General features: G+C 36.0%; 1 protein-coding gene across 1 annotated transcript in view; it reads right to left on the bottom strand.

The window, feature by feature from the left end:
- The window catches only part of IARS2 (isoleucyl-tRNA synthetase 2, mitochondrial), a 45399-nt gene extending 19554 nt beyond the window's left edge, over nt 1-25845 (bottom strand). Inside the window, exons 1-13 of the mRNA XM_045536308.1 lie at nt 25454-25845; nt 24065-24187; nt 20133-20292; nt 18632-18780; nt 18496-18545; nt 18303-18412; nt 18129-18219; nt 17669-17784; nt 15629-15798; nt 14804-14894; nt 13440-13591; nt 10103-10263; nt 514-616 (exon numbers count right to left, since the gene is read on the bottom strand). Of these exons, the coding sequence (XP_045392264.1) occupies nt 514-616; nt 10103-10263; nt 13440-13591; nt 14804-14894; nt 15629-15798; nt 17669-17784; nt 18129-18219; nt 18303-18412; nt 18496-18545; nt 18632-18780; nt 20133-20292; nt 24065-24187; nt 25454-25720 (1743 nt within the window). The 5' untranslated portion in view covers nt 25721-25845. The remainder of the gene's footprint in view (nt 1-513; nt 617-10102; nt 10264-13439; nt 13592-14803; nt 14895-15628; nt 15799-17668; nt 17785-18128; nt 18220-18302; nt 18413-18495; nt 18546-18631; nt 18781-20132; nt 20293-24064; nt 24188-25453) is intronic.
- Nucleotides 25846-26188: the final 343 nt, after the last annotated feature.

The following is a 26188-nucleotide window of genomic DNA, read 5'->3' as shown; positions in this document are numbered from 1 at the left end:
ATACAATTCCCTCCATTCGCACACAAAAGTGATGGTGGCCACCTAATCACGTATTTACCAATGTGATATGAATTGTTTTTTATTTTCTTGGAATTAACTTTAAATGTGGACTTTTTAGTGTGGGATGCAATCAGCCACTTCAGATCCCACAAAGTCCTGATGCACCAATGGCAGGCGCTGTCCCCTCATCAGCACAATCACACCTGCTTAGTCAACCGAATCAGTCAAAAATCCATCCTGGCCCTCAACGAAATAACAAAATGACTCTCACATTCCACTGCTACATTAAACACTATGCTTATGCAGCTAAACAAAATGCCTGCTTTCAAACTGCCTTAGCTTCTATTTACAGTGAATGAGATTCCTTAACTTTGGTTATCAGAGGAGCTACGGTTAAAAAAAAAAAAATTATTAACTTTACATGATAACATAATCACTTTTTAACTCCAATGAAAACCTCATATTAAGTCGTGTAATCCACACAAGGGCTGTTAAACACAAATGGGAATTTACCTGAGATAAGACTTCTTTTGGAAGAAGTTGCTCGGGAGGAAGAGTCCACCAGATATCACTGCCATGTTGTTCCACTAGTTTGATAATATGCTCAATAGTTTGGCTTTTTCAAGAGGAAAAGGCAGAATTATGCAATTAACTATTGTGATGAATAACAAACATTTTAAAATTAAGAAATAGGATATTTTTTCCTATTTTTTCCTCAAACTTCAGTGGTACATCTTCAATTCCTTGCTTGGTTACTGGCTGCCATCTTAAATTCAATATAAATAAAATCAGATTGATCGTGCATACAACAAAAAAGGAAAAAAAAAGATTTTTTTCTGACTTCCTTGTTTCAGTGACTGATTTCCTTATTTCTATCCATCTATTTTCTATCCAAGTACTTATACTCAAAACCCCCTAATTATTTTCCCTCCTCCAATTTCTGCCCAAATTTAACCAATACATTCTGTCAGTTCTACCTTTGAATCATTACAGCTGTTCCCAGTGACAGTATTAGTCCAACCTCACTGCCTCAATACCGGATTGATGCAATGGTCTGAGTTTTTCCCTACTCTCATCTCTTTAACAAGATACATCTCAAAATAGATGCACTCCTACAACTGCTTCTATAACACTAATTCTCTGCTAGAAGACTTTCAGGGGCTTCCTCACTAATTACAGGACTAAGTCCAAATCTATCTGCATAATGGACAATGCCATGCTAGAGCATGGACTTTGATGACAGACACTCAGCCTTATATTCTGACTCTGTCACTTTTTATTTATATGTCTATGCACAAGTACAAAAACTTAGCTCTAAGTTTTGGTTGTCCCCTTTGTTCAGGAGAACACTCTAACTCACTTGTTCAAAAACTACTGAGCACCTCCAATGTCTTGGGCACAGTTCTAGGCACTGGAGACAGGGCAGTTAACAAAACAGACGAGATCCCTGACCTAATGGAACTTACATTTGTGATCCTACATACTTCCCTCAGAATGACAGCAAACTGAGATTATACATGTAAAATTTAGCACAGTGCCAAACACACAACAGAAAGCCCATGAATACATATCAAATGCATAAGGACACTGGTCATATCTTTGGAAAGCTATACAGTGAGAAGAATTATTTGAAAATTAAACTCAGGAAAAATTTTATACTGAAATTTCTCACAGGAATAACATACTTTCAATTTGTTATAATATTTACTATATTATTACGGCTTTGATGATATTACAGCCTCCTCTAGTTGCTTTCCATTTAGTCACGATACATACAACAGCCAAGCACACGGACCCTGGCGCCAGACAGCTTTGTTTAATTTCTGGCTCTACTACCTGCTCGCCCCATTACCCTGGGGAAGGCACTTAGCATTTCTATATCTTTCCTTCCTTATTTGTAAAATGCAAATTGTAACAGCATCATTAAGAGACTTATGAATATTAACTGAGCTAATATATATAAAATGCCTAGAACAATGCTTGGCACATTTTAATAAATACTATGTAAGCATTAGCTATTATTTAAACTGATTCTTCAAAGTCAAGTAAACAGTCAAATTTATGTCAACCAATTACCAAGACACATCTACATTAACATATAAAGATGAAAATATATATAACTAAAGCCAATTACCCTCCTTTCTACCACAGTCCAATAAATCAAATAACTAAGAATTAACAACAGGTCCATGAGAGTCAATAGAAAGGGACAGAGTAGTAGATAGGAAAAGGCACGAAATTCTTAACCTGCTTCTGTGTCTTACTGATCGATCATGACCACACAGGGCAACTCATTTAACTTCTCCGGGTCTGTAACTCACAGATAAATAAAGTGTTTACAGAAAATTGCTGTGGAAAGCAAAAATCAAATGGGTGATATAAATGAGATATGCTCTACAAGTTGAAATTTGAAATACCTTACAAAAGCAAGATCTCACTAAGTTTTACAAGAACGTAAAATGGGCACAAGTCTATATTTCTAAGATAGTCACCCATTTTAGATGGACTTTAACAGTAAAGATAAACTATTGTGTTATGAGACCATAAAAACCGTATTTAATAACCACCCAGTTATACGACAATGATATTTAGTTACACATTACTACTTTACACAGTTTACACAGAACATATCAGTTGTGAAAATATGAATATATTAAAATGGAAAAGTTTGAATAAATCTAATGCCTAAAAAAAGAAAAATTCTAAAATAAAAAAAGGCAAGAGATAGCAAAGTACATTTACACACACACGCATGCATATGATTACAGTAGATATGCTGTTCATACCAAACATGAAAGCATCAACAAAAAAGAATGATTCTAAAAATGGGTGTCATTTTGCCTTTTTTAAATAATGTTATCATTAGATTGGCAAGTTTAGGTAAACATTAAAATATAACAGTATAATAATTTCAAATATATTGGAAATTAACAGATAAACATAATATAGAAGTCAAAGTAAATGGTTCAAATTTTATACTAATTTAGCAAATAAGGTAGAGATGTTAGGATTAATATTATTATTAATAAAAAGCATTTATATGTATGCCACACATTATACTTTTCAAAGCACTTTACAAGCACTCTTTAATTGGATTCACAAAAATACGTAGTTAGATCTTGACAGATGACTGTTCCGTGCCTTAGAGTTCCTCAAATCAGGAGGCTAAGCAAGTAACAAAGTCAGAACCAAGCCTTGAAACTGTCTGCTAAATCATGGTTCAGTGCTGTTTTTACTTCTCTTTCCTGCCTCTCTAAATCACTATAAAGACAAGCACTGTAAACTGAACTTACACTCCTGTTCTCTAGGGTTTGCTAAGCAATGGCAAAAAGCCTCTTACCACCCATGCATAATAAAGAGTGTGAATCAGAGATGAAGCTGGGGAGCCAGGGAGTCTCAGGAGATTAGTGTGTTGACAGAGCAAGCACAAAGTCCAAAGACTGGACCCTGCCTATGACTTGCTGGATAATGACAGGAATAAATCAGATTCTTTTTCTGAGCTTCGGTTTCTATAAACACTGGGAAAAGCTGTGACAAAGACTAGGTAAAAAAATTCTACTCTTAAAAGTCCTAATAACTAAAGAAAAGTAATCTTAGGACTGCAGATGATACTTGCAGATCCATTTTCAAATGTCAAATTCAACTTCAGTAAAACTAAGATCTTTTTCATATGTTTAAATATCAAATAATTCAATGACATTTTAAAATATACTAAGTATTATTTAACTATACTTAAGTATCTTATTGCGTCTATAACTAAAAGCACCAAACAACAAAGATTCCCATTTTGCCTTGGCATGTTATTAAGGCAACTGTAAAATCTCACCAAGTTTAGTCAAACACCTCTAGTCTAACTGAAATCCATTTTAATTGCTGCATTTTCTTATAAAGATATTAGTAATTCACTTAGATATATGACAAAATATTTTAATATAAAAAATTATAGCAAATTATGTATTAAATGTTTTAAATTACATTATAAATTACAAATTAAATTATAAAAAATAGCAAATTAAAAATACTTTTAAAAAATTCATAAAGGTCTCTTATTTTAGCGAAGAGAAAAGTTTGTTTGATTTTGTTTTTCTTTCAGTTTACCTAATAACACTTATAAGAGACAACAGAACTACAGTGTTATCTACACCAATGAAAAGACATACTGCAGTAATTTTCAACAATCCAACTTCAAAAAAGCTGTCATAAATAAAAGTACAGACTACCAAGAAAACAGCCCAATAGTTTTTCTTCATCACATATGCATATGAATTAGAATAAAAGAAATTTTTTTTCAATGCATCCAAAAGAAATACAAAATATTTTTAAGGGAGAGAAGCAGCTTTGCCTCATTACTAGAGCAAGTCACACTAATATTTACAGCAAGACTTGCTTCCCTTTATGTCATGAAATATAAAAATATTATATAGTAAAAAAAGTCTACTAGATGTACTTTAATAAACACTATTTTCTGCAATTCAGTTTTGGTTTTTTTGTTGTGTTTTTTTTTTTTTTGAGACACTCTCTCTGTTGTCCTGGCTAGAGTGCAATGGCATTGTTATAGCTCACAGCAACCTCAAACTCCTGGGCTCAGGAGATCCTCCTGCCTCAGCCTCCCAAGTAGCTGGGACTACAGGTGCACAACACCACACCCCACCTAATTTTTCTATTTTTGGTAGAGACAGGGGTCTCGCTCTTGCTCAGGCTGGTCTTGAACTCCTGACCTCAAGTGACTCTCCCACCATGGCCTCCCAGAGTGCTAGGATTACATGTGTGAACCACCACACCCAGTCTCAGTTCTATTTTGAGATTCCAGACTACCAAATTACTTACATTTTTAAAAGTTAAGACCACTCTAGAATTTGAGAATAAAGAGAACCCAATAAGCATGTTAATTAGCTCAATTTAGCCATTCCACAGTGTATATGTATTTCAAAACACCATATTGTACATGATAAATATATATGATTTTTGCCAATTAAAAAATTTAAAATAATAAAAATGACAAAATTCACGACAAATAAAAATGCAGATTTTCAAGACAAAAATATTCTCACAATCCAAACAAATCAAAATTTAAGTGTAAGAATTGGTATCACAAAGGGAAAGCTTTCTCTTGCCTTGTACTCTGGTAGTCTGAATCCTAAAAAAGTGTGGCAGGGAGTTTTAAAAACAAAAATTGCAATAAAAAATAAACACAGTTACCTACAAACTTGAGGTAACTACAATAGATTATAAAATAAAGATAAATTTAATGTTCAAACAAAATCTGAAAAGATAATTTGAAGATATGTAAGTTCATGTTGAACAAGTGCTCAAAGGATACTCACAGATGGGTTACATTCATTTGATTTTCATACACAGAGAACTAGGAAACCATTAAGACCTAAGCTATCATTTTTAACACCTGTATATTCATTCTTACATAACTGACTTAAATGTTACCTTTTTTATACTATTATGTTCCTTTATAAATAACTGTATTGTACATCTTACACACATATCTTTGTACAAGAGACATTAGTCCTCTTATTTCCTTAGGGTAAATACTTAAAAGTGGAATTTTTTTATAATGAAACTGAGACCGTGCTTTGAAGTTTTTTAAAATAATTTTCTAAGCATTTCTCTGTGATATTAAATATTCTTCTGGAAAAAATACAAGAAAAAAGTAAATTTGGAAATTTACGAACTCTCCTTTTATTTCACTAATATCCTATATTAACACAAACACACAGTTAACTTATAACCTAAAGATCAGTATAAATTACTGTTGATACAAGTAGGTGAAAGTACTTATCACTGTATAATCTATATGCTTCCATTTTAATGCTGTATTTTACAAAGCAATAAGTCCATCATAAAACTTTGTACTTTACTCAAAGGCCTTATCTAAACACACGTATTACGTGTTCCTTCTTAGGTTTCAATTAGTGAAAATCCACTAGATAGCATGACCAACTATAACAACCAATCATTCTGAACTTCCCTATCAACTGGAATGAAGGCTTATTTTGCATGCTATTGGAAATTAAGCAGCATTAAGATTACCAGTGACAAAGAAACTGCTGTCATTCCACTGTTCCCTGTGTTTTGTCTTTATAAGAAAAAATATTAAGGACTATAAGACAACTTTTCTTCTGCAAGTTATTGGAATAAGAATGAGGTAAGAGACTAAATGTTTCATATTTGTTTACTAAATTTAATTCTAGAACACAATGAAATCTGGGAGAGGGGAATTTCATTTAAATTAATTTAATCCTAGGCGTATGTTTTAAAGGTGACAGGAAACAATTTGAGAAATTTTTCTTTATTTAATGAATATAAATTTTTACACCAAAAGGTCATTATTAACATAAGCAAAACTCTGAGGTCGTTAAAGCTAACACTGAAATTAAATTGGAAATTCCTCACCTATTTCTACTAAATTTCTCCTGGTTTCCAGAAATGAAGTCAGAGGCTGTTGCCTAAACACATGTTAACTATCGCACTAATAGCATTAAATTCATAACAATCATCTGAAATGCTGAAAGAAATTTAACCAACTTTTCTGTACTAGCTAACCAATGTTTCGAAATTTGATCTTTTTTATGCTAAAAATTGTTTATTTTGTTTTTATTAACCAGGAACAGATTTCAACCTAAATCATAATGGCATTATATTACAGATTCAGAAAATGACCAATGGTATTAAAATCAGAAATGGAATTATTTTGTGAGAAAACACAAATATGAAAATGCGAATGACATGACTAATTCAAATCAAAATTAAACATCAGAGTTTCAAATCTACCAGTGCCTAAACTTATTTAGAACATGAATAAATCAAGACTTTCTTCTGTGAAACAAGTATATTTAGAGATAATATATAAACTTTCATCAAGAAATGCAGATGGAATTTTCTGATATTTTTAATGGAGTTATCGAGTGTAACAGCAACTCCATATGGACTGCGTACCAATTTCCAGTGGAGATGCTGTTACTTTTGATGGTTACCAACTTGCTACAGTATAGAGGCATAACAAAGACAGACAGAAAATCAGGGTCACTCGATTCTCATTTGATTCAGGGGGAAAAAAGATAATCTTTCACTGTTTTATAAAATGGACAAATAATTAAGAATTAATATCAATTTTCTCAAATTCAAGTGTTATGTCCCCAAAAGGACCCAACAATGGAAGAGGATTAGAGTCATCATTCAGAAATGGTATACAGGAAATTGACCTATGAACTGACAGACAATATGGCTAAGTTTGTCTGTCATTTCTGTAGGCCAATGTTCTGTATGTCTCTGCTGCTTCAGAAACCAGACATGAATACAATGCAAGCAACACAATGGCAGATACACAGAAAAGAGTCTGTGATGTAACCATGTAAATGTATTGACTAATAAAACGCAAATGATACCTAATGAAAACTTGTTTGTGTTTTTCTGACAAAGCTCACACTTCACCTAGCTTACTGACCAATGAAACTATGTGTCATTTTATTGTCATGATAAAATATTGATCAACTAAACCAGTTTTCTCCACTTACTAATACACACACATGGTCCACCGCAGAGTTCAGAGGCCTCACCATTTTACCACGGAACCCTCATCCACCTCAATCACTTACATGAAAATCCCTAAAAATCTTGCTTTCTATAATACTAAAAAGAATGAGAAACAATGGCATGGCTTACAGAACTTTTCTTAGAAGAAAACTCTCCACAGTGTGAAATTTTAAACAATACTTGTGTAAATTTATCTCACTTATAATCACTTTAATTCTTAACAGAGGTATTAAGATATTAGCAGTTTACATCTGACCAAGCTCTAAATTACTAGAGCATAGCAACAATATTTACACCAAAGAGTTTTAGCTCCAAATTATAATATGGAAACAGCCTTACAACGACTTCCTGGTCTCTAGCCTCTAGTTTCTTTTCCTAAAGCATATTCTTACTCCTCATGCCTAAAGTTTAAACGCCTTAACCTACTATTCAAGATTCACTACAATCTGCTCCAACCAATCTTTCTTAGTGTCCACCCCCCTATTCGCTGCACAGACCCTGCAGCCCCAGTGTGCTCCTGTACACACGCTGTGCCTCCCCCCTCCGGGTCTTCGGCTCCTACTGATCCCTCTCCTTGCAAAACACTTTCCCCCATTTCCTACCTAATCCATGGGGCCCAGGTGAAATGCTGCACCCTCTATGAATGAAGTCAGTGCGCTATTTTATGGCTCCATGTTTGCCCAAGGCAGAGCCCTTCCTTCTTCCCTTTGAGCCATGTTGCCACACAGTGTCAAATCACCCAGGAAGCAGTGATACAAACTAGCTTTTAAACTGAAAAAAGAGCCTTCACACAAAGCATACTAAGAGCTACCCAATATGGGCTACTGATAATTCTAAAAACAAAAAAGAACCACCTTCATCAATATTTTTTTAAAACTTCTAAAATACATGCATTCATAAAAGTACCATTAGAGAATACGGATAATGCTGACAATGAAAAGTAGAACGTTTTCACAGCAATGCTGAAGAACTCCAAGGTAGGCAGAGTCTAGTCTACACCTATTGTCTCTTGAACACCCCATTACTGGCTGGCCTTCATGCCCTCAAATTCCTCACTGGATCCTCAATTGGGGAAATGTATAAATACTTACCAAAACGTGCTCAGACTCTTGACTTAAGCTACAGTATAATTTCATAAAATTCCATCCACAAAATTAAAACAAATTACTTAAAGAAAACGAAAACCTTGAATCTATCTCTAAAAGGAATAATTAATATTGCCCTTTCCACATCTGTTAAAAAAAAGCAACAAACCTCAAACTCTCCCTAGTATTACTAGAAGATAAACTCTCTAGACTCTAATCTCATCAAAAGCAGGGACCGTTTCAGTCTTATTTACTGCAGCTATCAGCAGTGTCTAGCACTGACTTACTCAATGCTTAACAACTTTCTTGAATGAACAGATGAACGGTGCCTACCATTTCTAAAACACCGTGCTTTACACCAAGTACTGTGCACTTATTTAGTATTCATAATCGTTCACCCACAACCACTGTTTTCCATAATTTATTGAGAAGAGGAGAGCGGTTAAGTAAATTCCTCACTCTCACACACAGTGAGTGGCAAAGCCTGGGTTCAAATTCAGTTGTCATTCTCCAAAGCCCATATTCTTCCTAAGTACCTTCTCTTTCAAAAAGCACATGAGGGGACTGTTTGGGGTAAAGGAATTGTTCTAAAACATGATTGTGATGGTGGCTATAAAGCTGTATAAATTTACTACAAATCACTTAAACAATAAATGAGTTTTATAGTATGCAAAGTATGCCTCAATAAAGCTTACGAGAAAATGATGAGGTAGATCTGTATGTACTGATTTAGAACAAACTACCAGATATAAAGTGCACAGAGCAGCAGATGGAGATACTCCCTTTTGTATAAATATGTGTATATGTTGGCAGAGGAATTCATTTTTTCTGCAAAGATTCAGAAAGAACTGTGAATAATGACTGCCTCAAAAAAGGTTCTGGTATCTGGAGTAGGAAAAAGCCTACTTTTCACTGTATAAGCTTTTCTACTATGAATTGTTTACTATGTCCATCTATTATCTTTCTAAATTAAAAAAAAATAAAGAAAAAACAAGAAATAACTGGGAATGTAATAATCAATGAAATCATGTACATTTAACTATATTATAGTTTCTTAAATTTTAAAGTACCTGAACAATGACATAATGCCCCACCATTTCCACTGAAAAGGGGAGTAGACTCAGAATAAGAGAGTGATTCCAATTTCTAAAGGAAAACTACATTTGGGGCTTCCCCACTGAACACTGCCCATCTTTGGATCCCTCATACCTTAATCTAACACAATAAATTCTCATGGCAAAAAAAAATCACAGCCTTTGCTTGTAAGTATCAATATTGAAAAAAAAATCTAGCTTTTGTTATTTCAACCATTTGAAAGAGTCTTTTCGGAATTTATATTTTACTTCCCCCAAAAGACTATGTTATATTTTATTTAACATATAAAGAGCTCTCAATAGTCCATATTATTTTTCCATTTTTGAAGAAAATACAACTCACTTTAAAACAATGAAAATTGTTAGAAAAAGTTCTACCTGTTGATCAAATATTCATCTTTTGTCTTATGATGAAACACAGGAATCGGAACGCCCCAAACTCTCTGCCTTGATATACACCAATATGGCCGCCTGTCTATCATTTCAACCATGGCGTTCAGTGCTGATCCAGGAATAAATTTCACCTTTTTCAACAAATCCTGCAATTGAATGATAAATCAAGTCTAGTGAGAGAAAGCAGAACAAATTTTCTACAACAGTCATTATTTTTCCTAATACAGTTCTTTTTTTTGGATGTTTGTAGTCATTCATGTGCCTTCTATACCAAAAAGAAAGAAAAAAACTTAAGATGTCAGAGCAAATGAAGCAAAGTGAAAATGAAGCAAGAGAGAACTTAATAAATAATATCAAAAGCAGACTTCGCCTTTGGAGGATCTAACAAGAGATTTTATATCAGTTTATAATTTACCTCAACCCTAGATCAAAACTGGCAATAAAAGCTTTACTAGAAGTATTATACTTCATTACAGTTAAAATCAATTCAAATTTGATTTGAACCATTTTTTAAACGCTGAAAAATAAGCCACTATCCTAGGTTGACAAAGATTGCAATGTAACCTGATTTTACATACTATGCTTATGGTTTCTACAATATAGAAAACATTTTCTCAAAATAATAGTTCCCTCCTTTTTACTTACTATACCTCAAAACTCTCCCTCCCTCCACCCTTCAAAAGAGTTGTAAACTATTAGCATTTGATTTCATTTAATTTGTCAATTACTAAAAGATGAACATACAGCAAAATGTTTGGTAATAATCTCCAAAAAAGCCAAATATGTTAAATTCATTCTTAAAACTCTATTTGTTAATAAAAGACATTTCTATAATTTCAGAGCAAGTTTAAATGGTTTCCTCACTTACCTTAACTACCAGAAATTCCCTTTCCCCAAACCCTTTATAGCACCACCTACTGGCAAAATGGCAACATCTCTGCAACTCAATTTGATTAATACTGCACTTGGTTTAAAAATTTAAGAAATGTGAATATTGACTGGGTATTTGATTTTGTTAAGGAATAATATTACTTTTTTTAAGGTGGTAATAACAGCATTGCAATGATGCTTTAAAGAGTTTATCTTTCAGGCCGGGCGCAGTGCTCACGCCTGTAATCCTAGCACTCTGGGAGGCCGAGCGGGTGGATCATTTGAGCTCTGGAGTTCGAAACCAGTCTGAGCAAGAGCGAGACTTGGTCTCTACTAAAAAAGTAGAAAGAAATTAGCTGGACAACTAAAAATATGTAGAAAAAAATTAGCTGGGCATGGTGGTGCATGCCTGTAGTCCCAGCTACTCGGGAGGCTGAGGCAGTAGGATCGCTTGAACCCAGGAGTTTGAGGTTGCTGTGAGCTAGGCTGACGCCATAGCACCCTAGTCCAGGCAACAGAGCAAGACTCTGTCTCAAAAAAAATGAAAAGAGTTTCAGGTATGTGTGCTGAAATATTGCCTGGAAGAGATATAATATGGGAGAAATAATGCCTAGAATTTGCAAAAGGTAGGTGGCAGGAGGGGTGTAGATAAAAACAAAATTGATAGTTGTATTTGAGATTTTTCTAGTCAATAAATAATGAACACTCCTTTCCTGTAAAAGTTGCTGGTATCACTTTCTGAGAAATGAATTGCTACATATTTAATGTAAAAATTCTTATACTAAACAGTATAAACTTTTGACTCCTTCCTTTCATTTATAGACTAAGTGGAATAAAAGTTAATTTTGGCATTTGAATCTTAACATTATGTAACCTAGCTGCTTTGGGATGATCTTAGAATGTTTTCCTAGTAATTTGTTCCATTTCCTGACTCCTCCCTGAAAACAAAATGGTAGTGGTACTTTATCCTGATTTTTTTCTTTTTGGTTTACGCCTATTCTAATTAAATATGCATAAGTAAAAATTTTTTTTAAATAAATATTTAAAAATTGGCCAAAAGTCAACTTATTGGTACTATTATGATTTGTTTTCACAAAATTGTGGGTAATAGGAGGGTTATAAATATAAACAAAATTGGTCAAATGTTGATTATTGTTGAAGCTGAGTGATGGGAAGATGGCAGAATATTACCCCATTCTTGTTACTTCTGCAAAGAGCAATAGAAAACTGTGTAGGCTGGGTGCGGTGGCTCATGCCTGTAATCCTAGCACTCTGGGAGGCCGAGGTGGGAGGATTGCTCAAGGTCAGGAGTTTGAGACCAGCCTGAGCAAGAGCGAAACCCTGTCTCTACTAAAAATAGAAAGAAATTATATGGACAACTAAAAATATATATAGAAAAAATTAGCCGGGCATGGCAGCGCATGCCTGTAGTCCCAGCTACCCAGGAGGCTGAGGCAGGAGGATCGCTTGAGCCCAGGAGTTCAAGGTTGCAGTGAGCTAGGCTGATACCATGGCACTCTAGCCCGGGCAACAGAGCAAGACTCTGTCTCAAAAAAAAAAAAAACTTGGCTTAAACATATTGCATCAGACTTAGATGTTCTGCAACCAAAAATCTGTGCAGAACTGGAAGTCACAAATTTTAACAGTTAGAAGTAAGGAAGATAGGCAGTAGGGAAGATAGGCTTCCAAGGAAGAAAAATAATAACACACATATTACAGTTATCCACATTACACAAGTATGGAAAATATAAATTGCTACGTATAGCTTTGGCAAAGATCCCAAATTGCCAGGCCAACAAACGAACCAGCTAATTAGACTAGAATCTTAGATGCAAGATGTAAAGCAAAATATCTACATATTCAGCCTGGTTAACACATATCTATTTAAGCTCTTTCAGTGGATAGAATCAAGTTGTTTGTGAGAGATGTATACACACACATATATACACAACACATAGATGCATATATATACTGAAGGAAAGAGCTCAAATATATATCAAATATTTAGAACACCAGTTATAAAGTATTTGTTAACTCAAAGTAATGTCTATGATGTGCCAGACACTGCTCTGGGAACTTTTTATTCATGTACTCCACGAGGTAAGTGTTATTATCACCTTCATATAGATGAGGAAAAAGGAGATTCTGGGAGATTAAACAACTTACTAAACTCAGTTCTGTCCTAATTCTATGCTATTTTCACTACACTGGGTAGGAAAGTTTACCTACTAACTGTGTGATTTGGGCAAGTCACTGAAGCCTCATTTCCCACACATGTATGATGAAAGAATGGAAATCCAAGGTCCTTACGGATCTAAAATTCTACAATTTTATGAAAACAAATCTTAATAGCAGCAATCCCTTTCACTGCTGAAACCCCACCTCAACCTCACATGCAACTCTTTTATACTGAGGATAAACCCAACCCCTTGCAATAGGATGCCTTTTATACCTTGGCTGTAGTCTTAATATCCGTGATATTTACAAACCACTGCTTGCTGGCACGAATAACCACTGGTTTCTTAGTCCTCCAGTCATAGGGATAGCTGTGTACCAATTTTTCTTCTTTCAACAAGTTCTCTGCAGCCTGAAGCATCTTTAGAACTTAAAAAAAAAACACCAATTTATGTTAGACATAATTAAAAAGTACTATGAAAATCCTAATAATGGTCTAAACTCCCAGGGAATACTAAATCTGGACCAATAGATGTCAATATATGTAACTATCTTCTAGGTATCAAAGGCATAATGTGGGCATCTCCTGACCAAAAAAAGCAAGGACTGTAAAACCTTAATCAGACTCCAAATTATGTCATGCCCACATCTCTTCACTTCAAAGGAAAGATGAACAGAATATATCTAGAATTCTCAATTTGAAATTCAGAGTCATACTCTTTTATGCCATAAATCTTAAAATGGTTTCCAAAACCAGATACTCCAGCAGAAACCAGGTGTAATGGGTTGAATTGTGTCCCAAAAGATCCTAACCCCCAGTACCTGTGAACGTGACCTTATTTGAAAATCAGGTCTTTGCAGATGTAATTAAGTTAAGATGAGGTCATGCTGCATCAGAGGGGGCCCTAAACCCAATGACTGGTGTCTTAGTAAGAGCAGAGGATACACAGAGAGACACATGAGAGCCAAAGAAGGCCATATGACAACAGAGGTAGAGACTGGAGTGATGTAGCTATAAACCAAGGAATGACAAAGATTTCCAGAAGCCATCAGAAGCTAGAAAGAGGCAAGTAAGGATTCTCCCACAGAACTTTCAGAGGAAACATGGTCCTACTACTATCTTGATTTTAGACTTCTAGCTTCCAGAACTTGAGAGAATAAATTCTTGCTGTTTTAACACACCAAATTTATGGTGATTTGTTGCAGTAGCTCTAGCAAAGTAATATACCAGGTTTCATTAGCCTTAGTCCTCATGTGGGCAAAAAAGGTTTTCACAGGATCTGGTCTCTGAATCCATAAAGAAAGGAAGAAAAACAATTTAAAACCGCAGACCCAGAGATCCTAATACATAAACCACGCTATATGGGTCAGCTATTTACAAGGGTTACAAAATGAGTGAGGAATGTCTGACTCACAGTCAGCCTCTAGCCCCAAGCTTGATTTTATCCTTCCACAAAAGTAATACTACTTACTGATTACTATCTCTGTGGCCCTGAAATAACTTCACTCCCTGCGGACAACCCTAATTTGCTTAAACAAACAGAGCAGCTTCGAAGCAAAAGATGAAAAAGTCCCAAATGCCATTTTAAACCATGTGGCAAAACAAAATACAAACATGATATCAACAGACACATTACTTACCCACATCTGTTCCCTCTTCAAGGACAGCCTTGTTCTGAAGTTCAGGACCTGCAGCATCTGTGAAAATTCCATCTTCATCCACTAAACAATCCTACAAAGTGTCATTTTGAATAATTATCAAAATATTTTATCTTATGATATCTGGTAGTAACAATGTATATAAAACATTTCAGTACAGCCTAATCTTTCCCCACATTGAAAATTTGGGTACTTCTTATTCAGTCAACAGGAATGTGAATTTTATACGTTTAAATCACCAAAGGCAGAATGTGTTATTAAAGCATATACCTAAAGTTTAATAACAAAAAGTAATAAAATAACATAAAACATTTTTGACTGGTCTCTATTATTTGCAGATCTATGGCAATGTACACAGCTGTTCCCTTTGAGAATTGCCTTTTAACTAAACAGAAAAACTTGCTAAGTAACTGAAGTGTGTAAAATAATTTAGAGGTGATTGTTCAGTTAAAACAAACAACAAACTATAGTAAAATGTACTTGCCGTTGAAAATCTACTTGCCATTTTTCAGGGACTGAAAGTAATTTCTCTGTGTGACTTAATACTTCAGAAAAAGTATTTTAAAAGTACCCCATGTAATATATATTCTCTAATTCTAACTCTGTCCTGATTTTGTGCTAATTCTGGGAAATCTTTCCCAATTATTAATAGTACGAATTAACGAAGCTTCAAGGGTATCACACAAACCTAAGCATTTCACAATTATGATGACAAAAATCATTATCAAAAAACAAAGACATTAATTAGGATTTATCACTTTTATTCCACAACATGAATAACTAGGAGGGAAAAAAGAGGAATAGTACCATGGGCAGGTTGTGTTGAGACGCTACACTGTAATCTTCCATCCCATGGGCAGGGGCTGTGTGAACCAATCCTGTTCCTTTTGCCATGGTCACATGATTTGCAGGTAAAATAGGAGACACTTTATCAGGAATTAAAGGATGCCTACAAGTACCATCTTCCAAATCTACACCTGTGGGGAAAGAAAATCATTATTAAGAATCACTTTATAGGGCAAATGTATCTTTTTAAGCTTAGCAATAGAACATCAGGTTAAAAATGCAGAATCTAGAACAAAAATCGCTAGGTTCAAATCCTCTCTTTTTACTTGCTCTATGACCTTTAGGAATCTATAAAATGCAGACAAATATGGTTCCTTCCTCAAAGGACTGCTGTGAGGATAAAGAGTTAATGCAGTTCAAGTGTTTCGATATTGCCTGTATCTACCACTTAATATTCTCCCCAAAAGATCTGTAAGTAATGGTCATATTTTTCTACAAAAAAACCTACCCCACACATACTCCATTTTAGCTGTTCAATATTCCTCCTACTTTAATAGTAGTAAGCTAGTTCTCATCAGCTATTCTCCCAAAAAGATCTGTAATATTCATATTTTTCTACAAAAAAAACCTACCCCACACATACTCCACTTTAGCTGTTCAATATTCCTCCTACTTTAATAGTAGTAAGCTAGTTCTCATCAGCTATTTTGCCAGGGATAAAAAGTATATATCACCCTCTGCAATGTGGTGGTGCAAAATGACAACCCAGGCCAGAAGCAATGGCTCACACCTGTAATCCCAGTACTTTGGGAGGCCAAGGCAGGAGGATTGCTTAAGGCCACGAGTTTTGAGACCAGTCTGGGCAACATAGTAAGACCCCATCTCTACAAAAAATTTTTTAAATGTAGCCAGACATTTGATCCTTGTTGGTGTAATAGCTAAGTTAGAATACTTAGTATATTCTTTATTCCATATCCTTCTTACCTCTTTTTTAAGTGCAGAAGGTATTAAAGCCTTCATTGAGAAGTTAGATGTTATCACAGAAGCTAAAAAATCACAAGTTTTTTGAAAGTATTAAGGTGAAATTTAAAGTTTTTTTGTCTGAATTGCATATTTACATAAAATTATTACTGTGCAGAGAATTATTGGGTTGCCTTTTTTTTTTTTGAGAGTCTCACTCTGTTGCCCGGGCTAGAGTGCTGTGGCATCAGCCTAACTCACAGCAACCTCAAACTCCTGGGCTTAAGCAATCCTTCTGCCTCAGCCTCCCGAGTAGCTGGGTCTACAGGCATGCACCACCATGCCCGGCTAATTTTTTTCTATATTTTCAGCTGTCCAGACAGTTTCTTTCTATTTTTAGTAGAGACAGGACCTCGCTCTTGCTCAGACTGGTCTTGAACTCCTGACCTTGAGCGATCCTCCCACCTCAGCCTCCCAGAGTGCTAGAATTACAGGCGTGAGCCACCGTGCCCGGCCCATTTTTGGTAATCTTCATTCATGTGATTGTTCTTTTTTCCCCAATGATTGGAGTTTTTTAGCAAGAAACTCAGATACATTATACCTAAGTATCAAAGATAATTTTAAACTTCTCTAGATTTCCATAGTTATATTTCAAAACCAGTCACTACTTCAAGAGTCCCAAATTACAGCTTACTAGGAATTCTTTTGATAGAAGGACTATTTTCGGAATAATTTTCAGAGTATATTCAATTCTCTATTAAAATTATATGCCAAAAAATAAGTATATTTACTTCCTTCCTTGTTCATTTTATTAAATCAGATAAAAACAATTTTAACAATTAATTTAGCAAAAAATTTTACTATTGAGTATTAGTAACTACTGGCAGAAATATTTATGTTGTACCTTTGTCAATGTGCATATTTTTCTATATTCCTGTCATGTTTAATATACATTCTCCTTCAGTGTAATCAAAGTAAAATACATTCTAGAAAGGTAGAGGCCATATGTTGCAATTTACAATGAGCAATGTTCAGCAAAGCAGTGAACTCAAATCAACACAGTATTTTGATGGCTACGATGGAATATCTAGAAATCTTCACCTGAAAATGTGGAAATAGTCTCAAATGTTGTTTCCAAAGCAGAAGCAACAGATGCTACTTTATCTGCAGCCAGAATGTAGAAGTTTCCAGAACTGGTACATTTCACAACAGCATATCTAGCATAAAATTTTAGGAGAAAGTTATTAATAATAAACAAAAGAAAAGCTATATATAACATTTTAATTTTTTAATATCATTTTAGAAAAACTAACTTCAAGATCAAAATGTATTATTTTCAAAACACTTCATAAATTACATTTCTATTGCATTTTCCCAAAAAGCACTATATAGGTCTTAAAAGGAATCATCTAAAGCTTAAAAAAACTATGTGAACGTCATAACTAAGTTATAATTTACTAAAGTTTAAAAGGATAATGAGGATGAAATAAATTCAAAATAATGCTAATGATGAAATGGATCCTATTTGTGGATAAAACAAAAAATACAACAATCTACCTACTTTGACTCTGGCATATAGCAAACAGCCTGATTGGCTGGAATCGTCCAAGGCTGGGTGGTCCACACTAAAATACTAATAGGAGATGAACTATCTGTGAAAATAAAGTTGTAAATAATGTTAACAAATATTATAATTCCATAACTTTAATATACTCAAGCAACGAATAAATCTTACCTATAAGAGCTGCCAATTTAGGAGAAGGTTTCAAGAGAGGAAATTTTACATATATGGAACGACTGACATGCTCAGGATTATATTCAAGTTCTGCTTCAGCCAATGCAGTCCTAGGATTTAGAAACATTAAACGTAAGTATTTGGAAGCCTCACAAATTTCTCCCTTTTAGTTAAAAAAAAAATGCATATATACCTAGATGAGGGAGACCAAAATACAGGTTTGTAAGATCGATAAACCAAGCCCTGTAAGAGACAAAGATATTATATTAAAGCTGGAATTTTGTAACATACTTTAACATACTCAAAGGAAAAAAAAAACAGTTCATTACCTTATCATACATTTGGTAAAAAATTCTCAACTGTTTGGCCTCATACTTTCCATCAAATGTATGGTAGCAATTATTCCAATCTGCCATTATTCCCCAACGAATAAATGCTGATTTCTGTTTCTCAATGGCTGCTTTAGCAAATGTTTTAGCTAAAAAGAAAAGAAAGAAAGGGAAAGAAAAAGCTTTTGAAAACAAATAAACTCAAATTATTATTATTTTTTTTTCTTTAAGACATAGGGTCTCGGTCTTGTTCAGGTTGGTCTCCAACACCTGAGCTCAAGTGATCCTCCTGCCTTGGCCTCCCAGAGTGCTAGGATTACAGGAGTGAGTACCATGCCCAGCCTGATAAACTCAAATTCTTAAACATGGTTTAGCATGTATCTCTCTAAATATATGTGCTATACACAGTTCAAACTAAGATAATTTAAAGGTTAAGTGTATTCAAAAGATACCTACAACAAATTCTAAAATTAACTGGAATTTCAAAAGTTAAAATTTTATTAATGCCTTCTGTATTTTCCAGATATAATGGGCTCACATTTAGAAAACATAGACTGGAAAAAAATCATTCCTCATTATTTCTCATTTTAAGAAAAGTTCAGAGGCCGGGCATGCTGCTCACACCTGTAATCTCAGCACGCTGGGAGGCTAAGGTGGGAGGATTGAGGTCAGGGGTTTGAGATCAGCCTGGGCAACATAGCAAGACCCTGTCCCTACAAAAACATTTCTAAAAAATTAGTCAGGCGTGGTGGCACACGCGTGTAGTCTCAAATACTCGAGAGGCTGAGGCAGGAGGATGGCTTAAGCCCAGGAGTTCGAGGCTGCAGTGAGCTATGATCACACTACTGCACTCCAGCCTAAGCAGCAGAGAGAGGCCCTGTCTCAAAAAAAAAAAAAAAAAGAAAAAGTCAGAGAATAATTTTCATTTTATTATACACACAAAAAATTAATCAAAATATTGAATCTAAGTCAATCATAATGTTTCACAAAGAAGTAAAAAAAATCTTCACAATTATATCCAAATATACAATAGTATAACATATAAGAAAAGAATACTCTACCCTTGACATACATAATTGTATGGGAAAAGAAAAAAAATTAAATTAAAAAAAAAAGAATACTCCACTCTGGCCCAGTCTACTGAAGGAAAGGATCAAATAAGAGATGAATTTAAAATGTATGTATTTTAGATTTACTTTTGGTTCAGCAACTGAAATGAGTCAACAAGCCATATCTAGGAAAACAAAAAAAACCAATATGAACACTAAGGAACAAAAGAATGTAATTAGAAATGCTCACAAAGTCTTTCCTTCAATCCTCTACGCATTAATTTTCAGAAAAATCAATTAAACAAAATCTGAACTTTCTGTGACACAAAGTGGTTTCCAACAGATCTCACAGCCAAAACAAAACCAAAGGTTCCTTTGATAAAGCCCTGACTTTTCCAAGGAACCTAAGTATTTACAAATATCATTTTAAAACATAAATGTAGATTATTTACCTTTCTCTCTAATTTCCATAGCTGATAGATGCTGAGCTTTTCCACCAAGTTCTGATAATACTTTTGTTTCAATGGGCAATCCATGACAATCCCAGCCAGGTACAAAATGTACCTTGGAACCGCTCATCATATGGTATCGATTGGCTATGTCTTTCAAAATCTGCAAAGATAAAGTCATAACCATCATTTATACATAAAGCATATGGCCTACAATTTATATTCTTTTATTAATTCAATACCATTTAAAACACTGAGAAAACCCAATTTTAAAAGGAATTATATAAAATAACCAATTAAATCTAACACAAGCAACTGTATACAACATTTTCAATAATTTTGTATATGAAACAAAGTTTTGACTGTGTTTTGACTTCATTTTGACTGCGACCTGTCACACGAGGTCAGATATGGAATTTTCCACCTGTGGCATCAAGTCAGTGCTCAAAAAGTTTCACATGAATTTCACACAGGCTGGACTACAGTGGCCAGCCCAATAGCAGCTCACTATAACTACAAACACCTGGGCTCAAGCAAGCCTCCCACCTCAGACTCCTGCGTAGCTAAAATTACAGGTGCATACCACCATGCACAGCTAATTTTTAAATTTTTGGTAGAGATGAGGTCTATCTTGCCAGGACTGGTCTCAAACTCCTGGCCTCAAGTGATCCTCTCGCTCTGGTCTCCCAGAGTGTTGGGATTATAGGCATGAGCCATTGCACATAGCCAGTCTACCCAATTTCAAGACTTACTCTAAAGCTACGATAATCAACACTGTGATAAAGATTTAAAAGAATTTGCTAAAGAGTAAAAAAAATTTAAAGAAAAGTCAAAACTGTGGTATTGGCAAAGGAATGGACACATAAAGCAATAGAACAGAACAGAGAATTCAGAAATAGACTCACACAAATATGCCCAACTGATTTTTGAGAGTGGTACAAAAGCAATTCATTGGGAAACACAGCCTTTTCAACAAATGATGCTGGAGCAAGTGGATATTCACAGGGGAAAAAATGAACTTTGACCTAAGTCTCACACCTTATATAAATATTAACTCAAAATGGATCAGGGACTTAAATGTAAAAAGTAAAACTTTTAGAAAAAATATAGGAGAAAATCTTCAGGTTCTAGGGCTGGGCAAAGAATTCTCTTAGACATGACAGTGAAAGCATGATTCATGAAAGAAGAAACTGATAAAACTGGACTGCATCAATTAAAAACTTTTACTCTACAATAGACCCTGCTAAAAGGATGAGAAGAAAGGGTACACAGTGGGAGAAAATAGTTGCAAAACACATATATGACAAAGATTTGTTATCTAGAATATACAAGGAACTGGCAGAACTCATTAGTGAGAAAAAAAAATCCAAGTAGAAAATAGACAAAAGACATAAAAAGAATTTTACGCAATAGGCTTAACAGATGGCAAATAGATACATGGAAAAACACACAACACCATTAGCCACTAAGGAAATGCAAATTAAAAACACAATGAGATATCGTTACACACCTATAAAAATGGCTAAAATAAAAGTGACAACACCAAATGCTGGCAAGGATGCAGAGAAACCAGATCATTAATACATTGCTAATAAGTATGTAAAATGATACAGCCACTCTGGAAGCCAGTTTGTTATTTTCTTAAAAAACTAAACATGCAACTACCACATGATCCAGGAACTACAGTCCTGGGGAATTTATCCCAGAGAAATAAAAATTTACATTTGCACAAAAACCTATACATGAATGTTTATAGCAGCTTTATTCGTAATAGCCCAAACTGGAGACAACCCAGATGTAACTTCAACAGGTTAATGGTTAAACAAACTGTGATATATCCACACCATGATACAACTCAGCAATGAAAAAGAAGGAAACTACTGATAAATTAAACTTGGACGAATCCCAAGAGAATTCTGCTGAGTGAAAATAGTCAATCCCAAAGGTTATAAACTGTATGATTTCATTCACATAGCATTCTTGAAATGACAAAAATCGAGAACAGATCAGTAGTTGCAAAAGGTTAAGGAAGGTGGGGGGGGGTGCAAGAGGAAAATGGGTGTGGCTATAAAAGTGCCCTAGGGATTCTTGTGGTGATGGAAATCTTGATTGTATCAATGTCTATATCCTAGATGTGATATTGTACTACAGTTTTGCAAGAAGATACCATTGAGAAAAACTGGGTAAAATGTACAAGACATTCTGTGTATTATTTCTAAAAACTGCAATTGAATCCCTATCTCAAATATAGTTTAACATAAATTTTTAATGAAATTATCAAATAACATGTACTAAAAAAACAAACCAGCACTTCAGTTTTCTCTATGAAAAGGAATAAAATGCCTTTCTACCCTCTGATGTATTAATAATATGCCTAATAATTCAAAAATGAACTGTAAAGCAACTGAGCACAGTTTGACCTCTGTGGAAGCAAACAAACCACCCTGAGGAATGTGCAAGATGTATAACATCTCAAGTGTTTTTGAAGTTGCCAATATAATTTGGTTCTTAATACAATAAGCAATGCTGCATATCACAATATACAGCAATACTACTCTAATAGCAGTATTGACCTGTTCGGTGATTGAATTCCTGATTTTGAAAGTACAGATGCCCAAGGCCACTCCCTCTCAGAGGCTTTCACTGAAGTATATGTAAAAACAAAGAACTGAAGAATGATTAAACAAATTGTGGCATATTCTCTCAATGAAATGCTACTAAGCAATTAAAATAGAATCAATTATTGATACCTATAACCACATGGGTGAATCTGAAATACTATACTGACTTAAAGAAGCCAGACAGAAAAGAATACTACAGTATGATTCTACTTACATGAAATTATAGAATAGGCAAAAAATTGAAAGCAAAAGAAACAAAATCACTGGTTGTCTGTCGAGGGAGGTTGGATGGGAATAGCGGATTGACTTTAAAGGCAAATGAGAAAGCCCTGGGGCAAAGGTATTACCTTCTATATGTTCCACTGGGAGGTGGTTAAACAAATGTAAAAAACTGTCAAAACCCATCAAACTGAATAATTTAAGATGTACAGTATATTTTACTGTACATTATTCCAAAAAATATAGACAGAACATTGAAAAATATATTAATTTAGTACTACTCAAGATGCCAATCAGCATCAAGATAAGGAGCTTCATGCCATAATGTAAATCAACACAACTAAAAATCCTGCTTGAAAAATAATCTCAGCTAACTAAACTGTGGGTTTGGTAACAAAGTTGAGAGAAAGGCTAGTGGGCTCTTTCAGGGGAGAAACCAAATTTCTTGCTCATTTCATTTCCTATTTAAAACCAACCTAGCAGCCGCCACTCAAAAACAAAACAAAAAACCAACCTTAGGCACTATATGCTGGTGTTGTCTATTTATCCTGCACTTGCTATTCTTACCCCAAATATCCCCACAGCTCACTCCCCTGTTTTCTAGAGGACTTTACATAAAATGTCACCTTTTCAGCGAGGGGCTGCCCTACATCAATTTATTAAAATTGTAATTTCCCCTAGTGACCCTCGCTATCCATCCTTTCTCCTTTTATTCTACCCCATAGCACATCACTATCTAGCATTATATTTTACTTATTTAACTTGTTAATTATGGCTGCCCCAACTAGAGCATAAGAATAAGACATCTCTTTATTGTGTTCACTGGTATTCCCAGACTCTAGAACAATGCCTGGCACACACCAGGCACTCAGTAATTATATACTGAATGTAAAATACAATAAGCTCAAAGCAAATACCAGCAACGTTATTAATATTTTCACACAGTACCAAAACTGCTTATTGCTGCTTTCTATTAAAACTTTTTACTTTTCTGTGCCAAGGCAAATTTACATAATATCACACAATTACAATGCATTCCTTTAATAAAAGGTACGTACATAAACATTTTCTTTCCAGTCTCATAATTATAATTACCTTATTTAAAGCATGTCCAACATGAGGGTCACCATTTGCATAAGGAGGTCCATCATGAAGGCAAAATTCTGTCTTTACTTTTCTTTCTCTTTGCCATGAATAAAGTTCTGAAAATCCACATTTCTGTTTAAAAAGAACAACATCTAAACATCATATAAATACATGCTCCAGAGTCTTAACCATAAATAACAGCCTACAATTATTTCTTATCCCATTCCAATCTACTCAACTCTGAAATACAAATGGTAAGGTTTCTGCAGTGCACACCTGAGCTCTCTTAAAGCCTTTCAATAGTTTTCTCATCAACTTCAGATTAAAGCCTAAACTCTTTATATAGTATACAGGACCCTACAAAGGCCGGGTGGAGAACCTGAGGCTTTGGGACCACACGTGGCCCTAAGGATTCCTGAGTGTGGCCTTTTGACTGAATCCAAATTTTACAGAACAAATCCCTTTAATAAAGGGTGAAGTTTGGATTCCGAGGAGGAGCCACACCTGGGGATCTGGAGAGCCCACGTGGACTTGCGGCTGCGGGTTCCCACCTGGCAGCTCAGCACTCCCCATCCCTCACTCTTCACTCCAGCCAACCTGAAGGACCTACGGATCCCCTTATACTCATTCTCGCTATACTTTGGCCTCGACACTTGCCAGTCCCTAAATTTTGAACAACATTCACTGCCGTGCCACGCCTCTTCCCTCACTTGCTGTGCGACCTGGGCCAAGTCACTTTGCATTTATGGGCGCGTTTCTTTATCTGAAAAAAAAAAATGTTAATGATATCCATTTTACAGGACTGTTGTGAAGATTAAATGAGGAAACATTTGAAACTGTTATGCCTCCTGGCATACAGAACGTACTGAATAAAAACAAGAGAATCTCTGCCCTTAGGAAGTTCAGTCTAGTACAAGAGACAAAGACGCAGTCTATAAAAAGGACTCAGAAAAGTACTGCAAAAACCCTTAAGTCCAACTAGGGTCCTAAACATCCAACAAAGGTGGGCTTCAACTTCCCCTCATTCCTAGTAACTGAATTTTTACTTATTTGTGTTCACGTTAGTTTACTTTTTACAAGTCCCTGGAAAGGTGTCCAAGGTCGATTTGTTTTGCCTACGCTAGAAATGGGACATACATTCGATACAGGTTGGTATCTAAGCATCGCCAGTGTTCCCCCTTCACTATCCCACTCCCAGACCTGCTACAACAGAAGGACCCAACTGGAGATGTCTTTATTTAGGTTTTCAGCCAATAAAACCAGCGGTGACGGCCACCGACCGGGTCACAACACCCCCGCCCACCCGAGCGGGGCGGGGCCGCAGAGGCGTGGCCCCCGGGAGGCCCCTACCCCGGCGACTCGGGCGTCCCCGCGGAGGCCGCGCCGGGCCGGCCCTACCTGCTGGATCTCCAGCTCCGTCTCCGGCTGCTGACGGCCCAGCAGCTTCATGGGGAAGCTGGTCTGCGGCAGTAGCACCGTGTCCCTGTATCTGCCGCTGTTCGCGTTCGGCAGCTGGTTGCTAGCCCCGGTGACCGAGCGCACCACCAGCCTCTCCGTGGTCCCTCGCCATCCCAGGCGACAGGGAAGGCGTGGCGGCCCCCACAAACTCCGGGCCACGACGAGGGTCGCCGTCCCCGGCCCGAGCGGGCGCAGCCCCCAACGCATGGCGGGGCAACCCGGGCCGCCCCCTTAGTGCGGGGTCCTCCGCTCCCGCCCCGGCTCCGAGGAGCAGAGACCCCAGGAAACTAGGCGAGCTGTGTGCGCCGGCGCACGCGCTCAGGGCGCGGAAGGGGCGGGGAGGGAGCCGGCGGGGACAGAGCCACCTCCGGGTCTTGGCCGCAGCCGCCGGGGGCGGGGCCGGCTGCTCGGGGCGGGGCCGGGGGCGGGGCCGGGGCGGGGCCGGGCGGGGCCGGGCGGGGTGCGGGCGGTATCCTAATCGCAGTGCCCTGCTTTTTAAGTATATATATGCTTTTTTATTTAACACGTTGCATCTATGATTTTATCGCTTCTACATGTAATGAATAAAAAAGTATGACATTTTACATTCTTTCTCTTCATACTAAGTCTCCCAAATTTGATGTGTATTTTGCACATACAGCACAACTCAATCTGGACTGTCACAGGTCAAGTGCT

This window comes from Lemur catta, chromosome 23 (genome assembly GCF_020740605.2).
Source record: "Lemur catta isolate mLemCat1 chromosome 23, mLemCat1.pri, whole genome shotgun sequence".
NCBI classification, from domain to species: Eukaryota; Metazoa; Chordata; class Mammalia; order Primates; family Lemuridae; genus Lemur; species Lemur catta.
The sequence above is the reverse complement of the archived record's forward strand: the minus strand, read 5'-3'. Positions and strand labels throughout refer to the sequence as shown.